The 5,363-nt window shown below is 51.3% G+C and overlaps 1 protein-coding gene across 1 annotated transcript; it reads right to left on the reverse strand.

The window, feature by feature from the left end:
* Positions 1-66: 66 nt before the first annotated feature.
* Positions 67-3,723, reverse strand: POSPLADRAFT_1159271 (hypothetical protein; the record flags this gene model as incomplete). The annotated part of the gene is made up of 5 exons (XM_024487409.1): positions 67-123; positions 539-846; positions 906-1,280; positions 1,341-2,043; positions 3,502-3,723. The coding sequence occupies 5 exons, from the start codon at positions 3,721-3,723 to the stop codon at positions 67-69; spliced, it is 1,665 nt and encodes a 554-aa protein (XP_024333374.1).
* Positions 3,724-5,363: the final 1,640 nt, after the last annotated feature.

Here is a 5,363-nt window from a genome sequence, read left to right on the forward strand (position 1 = left end):
GAGCCCGCGAAAAGGAAAAAATTAAAAAACGGCTAGACGCCGTACCAACTCGTGACAGCTGGTGAGTCAGAGAGGCTGTGTCAGCGGAGCCCAAGCTGTGCTGCGCACTGCCGCCCATCTAATCTAATCGTGGAGTAGATAGCAATGTGTCCATATCAGGCATGTAGTACAGAGGTTGCGGGTTCGAGCCCGCGAAAAGGAAAAATTAAAAAACGGCTAGACGCTGTGTCAACTCGTGACAGTAAACCTACTCTGGAGACATATCCGAGGCATCAACATGGGCACCATTATTCCTGATCTCTGCTTGTTCATTCACAGCATGAGATGCGACCTGGGCATTTCGGGTTTGCTGCTCTTCATCAAGTTCCCGCTCGATCCTGCACAATGTGAGTACTTCATTGAGTATAGTAACATGACTCACATACGACTCGGCTGTTATACCGGTGAACTTATATATCTTATCCATTTGCACGAGAAACTGATACATCCAGGGATAGCCTTGGGGGATCCAGCTGGCACAGTGTGCCAATGCCTTAACGATATCCCGGTTAAACAGGTCAGCAGCACTCTCAGCAAGGTTTGTGCATGCATTCAGAAGCCAGGAGAGCGCATGCCAAGCCTGTTCTTTTATGATCTTGCGGGCTACCTCGTCGATGTCGGATGAGCTAAAGTACCCGGACACGATGTCCAGCACATATGTCACATCTTCAAGGATCTGAATAAAGCTGGAAGAAGAGTGCTTGGCGGAGGCAGAGTGTGTCAATGCAAAGGATGCAATTTTGAGAAATGTGTCTGCGCTAAGGTGATCACGGGCAGTTGGCAGGTATGCGAGTAGTTTCCGAGTGTCTGGCAAGCATGATGTGAGTATGTGAGAACAATGACTGAACTTGATTTGTGGTGCATACATTCAATGTTAAGTGAGAAATACCGGTCTTTGAACCAGACCCAGTCTAAAATCCTGTTAGTTAACTTCTCAGTGCTCTGTGTCGTGCACAAGATGTCAACCAGTCGTGTGTAGACCGATTGATTATCTTCACCAAAGCTGAGAGCGTGGCTGACAACATCATGTCTTGAAAGACATTCGAGCAGATCTATTGCCCGTGGATGCAAAGGCGACTTCAAGAGCAGATCGAGAATGAGATCTGCAGCAGCAGCAGAAGTCTTGCTGTCCATGTTGGAAGTACTGTCCAATCTTCGCGCAAGGATATTGTAGAATGGGTCCAGATCATTGTTCTGCACTCGTCCTGGCAAGGCTTTGAACCCGGCGGTAACGACGAATTCTAGAAAACAAGCTTGCAAAGTTGTGAGTAAGGCCATCGCTGTAGTTGACACCCACATACCATCTGCGCCATTGTCGAGCACCTCTATGCGGGATTCATGCAGCGAGAAAGGACATGAAACAGCCCATTGTATGAAGTGTGTGGCACGTCGACAAAATGCTCTGGATGAATCAGTGGGTGGCATCGCACGGATGAGTTGCAGAAGATGGTCGCAACTATGGTCATCAGTGTACCGCCAGGAGTTCGTATATTTACGAAAAACATCGAGGCAGAGGTCTCCCATGGAGATGATGGCGACGGAATCTTGCTCGCTGGTGAACCATTGGCATGTTGACCAGATGCTGTTATCCCATCTATTCCTCGCTTCACCTACTTTGTGCGCTCGATGACGGAGGATGCGATGGACGACGGGAAGAGCAGATTCCAGGGAGCTCTGCTGGAGGCATGGGCGCACAACTTTGGACAGGAAGGCGTCGTCCATGATCAGCTCATCTGCTTCGGCAAGCATCATCAGCTTGTCCTCCTCCTTCAACACCTCAGCACGAGCAAGCTGATTTTCGAACTCCCGCCAGTTTCGCGCTGTGTGAGTATCGGATTGCCACTTCCTCCAGCGACGGAGGGCTTCAGGATTCCACGTCTTCCATTTCTGGTATGCGGTGCGAGCGCGGTCAAAGAGCTCCCACGGCAACAGAGCTATACGCAGTATCACTGCGCTGGAAGATGCTTTCCAGTTCTGAAGTACAGCGCGACCGCGGTCAGAGAGCTCCCACGGTAGCCCAGCTATGCGCAGAATCAGCGCGGTGGCCCATGGACGCTTGGCTTGCCCAGACTGTCCAAAGCGAGTGACTCGCCGTAATATAACGAAGCATAACCATGCAGCTCTGGATTTGTAAGGGCAGTCCGCGAAGAAATATGGCAAGAAGACGGTGATCAGCGTTGGTAGAAGGAGTATGATAACGAGGACAGTCACGATGCCGGCGACGACATGATTGAGTGCCCACAGAAGCTCCAGAAGGCCGACAAGGAACAGAGCCAGCGAGATCTGGAGGAGGATAGGGAGGAGGTCGATGATGACTCGTACATGCCAATTCTCTAGACTACGACGACGATAAGCCCAGATACGGACGCTCTGCCGCGTCATGCTTGAGGCGCGATCCGTGTGGTGGTGAAGCCATTGTCCGACAGCGATGCTAATCGACGCAGCGCTCAGACTGAATATCAGCGCGATGAACCAGAGCACACCAGTGGACACGGTAGACGTCGTGGGACGGATGATAGCTGATGCTGCTTGGAGTACCGACTGCTGCGACTGCGTCAGATTACTATGTGCGATGGCTGCGGTGAGGACGCTGAGCTGCATCGATACTACGATGAGGACCTGAGTGGTCGTGTCCGGAGTGGTGGGTCCTAACAGGAGGTAGAATGCGACAATGAATCCGGTCAGGATGGTCGAGAACAAACCCGCCTAAAATGCCATGTGAGCTATTGTAAAGCACTGTTAGGTCGCTCATTCCAAACTCACAAAGAGTAGGAGATTATTGATATTCTCCTTCCACTTATTGATCTGGTTCTCCTCGTATTTCCACACCTCCTCCGCACACAGACTCCAAGGGTCTTCCTCGTCCTTCTCCCTTCCCGACTTGTATTCTGTAGGCCGTAACATCCCCTGTGGTCCTCGAGCGTCCGCGGTAGTCTTTACAGTTACCTCGGGGTCGTTTTCTGCAGGTCCTGGCCGCTCTCTGGACTGTTATCAGATGCATCAACGATAGTATTCTGTGTGCAGCCATCCAACATACCGCGTCTTGCTGTTCCACCTGCTGGTTCGTATTGGCCTATAAAACGATTATCAGCGTGGTTCACGGAATATCGTCGCGAGGAGGTACAGGAACATACCCTGACGTCACCTTCGTCTATAACTCCACCACCGCCTTGCAAGCCTTCTCCACCGCCTACCTCTGACTGTAATCCTACGCTCTCAGTAGGGCGAGGGAGATTCCCACGCGTCGCCTCATCTTCCAATGCAGCCTCCACGGAAGCTTGAGCGTGAGCTATAGCACTCGATGGACCCTCACAGCTGCGACGTTCAGACTGAACGCGTGTTTCGGCCGTTCGATCGTCTTCGATGGATTTGCGATGGAGTGAGGCGTCCCTTGTGCCAGTCTGGATGAGAGATCGAATTTGAGTATCCCGTCAAGCCATAACAGTGGGTGCACTGAAATACCTGTTTCTCAACTACGCCGTCGAAATTGCCTTGGACTCCATCGCCGACTGAGGCAGACACGCCTCGCGACGTTGCGTTGTTGTCGCTAGCGTAAGGGATATCCGAGGCACTATACTCACTGTGGTGATCCCCAGCGGTGGTGTTGCCGTCTGCTTTGTCCTCAGGATCAGGTTGCACATTCACTCTGACTGAGGATGCTTTGCTTTCGCGCCGTCGGGCCATTCAAGCTAGTAAGTGCTGCAAGGACAAGCAGTGAGTGGGAAAGAGGAAGGAGTGGGATCGGGAGAGACGCGTACCGAGACAAGGGTATGCACAAAACACGCCGTCACAGCACCGAGCTGACAATTCGACGACAGCTATGCAGGGAAGGTGGTTCAGTGGTCAAACTCTAAATGTATTCGCAAGGAACGAGCGCCGTCCTTCTCGAGGTTTGCAGAATCTCCATTCCTGGGCGAAGAGCGCATCACGACCGCCGCACCCAGAGGATCGAAAACACACAGAGGAGTGTTCACGACAAACTTACGCGTCCTGTGCGCTACTACCGGAGAACTCCTGTTTGGTTTCACGGGCACTCAGAAATCGTTGTGATCTGAAAGTTAAGTGTTAAGGTTTGATCTGACTGCACATGTGATCGTCCTATCGCCGCAGACATGAAAGTTCAATGCGCCTTCGGTGATAATGGTCGCTGACCATAGATTAGCTGAAGTGTTCGCCGGCCTGCAGCGTATGCTCGAGGGATGAACAGCAGCCTCGTGTCCCTGACAAAAGGAGTTGCGTCGGTCACAGAAATTCATAAATTCATAAATGGCGCCGACGGGATACACAATGTAAACGAACAGCAGGAACACCTCGGCGCTGACGCGAATGAGCAGTTCGAGATCCGATCGGAACATGCAATACCGCTTAGACGCATGGTGTCTCTCGCTGGCAACCTCCATGCCGTGCATGCCCGATACAACTTGCCCATCTTGCGGACCTTGACGACATGCACGAGTGGCGTTGGAACGAGAGATCGAGTACTGCAACGCAGAGGCTTGAGGGCTGAGCACTTCAGAAATCCCTGTTGAACTTGAGATTGTGGCGAGCGCATGCCACCGTATTTGGCATTGTTTGTAGTACCTCGCAGACTTTGTGCGAGCTGTCCTGTATGTTCCTTACGCGTTTGACAGAGCTCAGACAAACGCGATATATCTTTGTTGATCGTTCTCGCTTTGGGTCTCGGACGAACTTAACAATCCCAATGATATAAAACTTCAGCATAAAGGGACAATGCACGAGAGGTCATTGCGTTGCAGAATTCTGGAGAGATGCGATGAATCAATCTGGGAGGGGGGTCAACTTTGGTGCAAGCCAATATGCTGAACAACGCTTGCCACTTGCCCATTGCGAGGGTGGGCCTGCATACACGCTACGGCTGCACCACGGGACAACTGCGTGATGAATATATCTATCAAATACTGGCCAATCTGCAGATGGACCACCATGGAGTTCAGCAGGGCACGGATGCATGGGACATTGAAAGAGTGAAATGCGGGGGAATTTACACTGCAGTACACTAAAGTAGCACATTGCAAGTTTTGGTGTTATGATGGGAAAGGTGCATCAAGGCGGACCAGCTGATACATATAGTGCATGCCAGGTCAACATGCAATGGTGGCAAGTCTTCCTGCGTCAGATTCCTGTAAACTTGTTGAAACATGTAAGTGTCATGAGTTGACACAGTGTCTAGCTGTCGCGACTTAAGGTCAAGCAACAGAGGAAAACGTAAAACAGCTAGGGGCGTTTGACTGGTTCTCACCAAAGCAATGGTGAGCAGCGCTCAAACCTAAGGCTAGGGACAAGTAAATGCATTAGTTAGTAAG

Source organism: Postia placenta (assembly GCF_002117355.1).
Source record: "Postia placenta MAD-698-R-SB12 unplaced genomic scaffold POSPLAscaffold_22, whole genome shotgun sequence".
Lineage (NCBI taxonomy): Eukaryota > Fungi > Basidiomycota > Agaricomycetes > Polyporales > Adustoporiaceae > Rhodonia > Rhodonia placenta.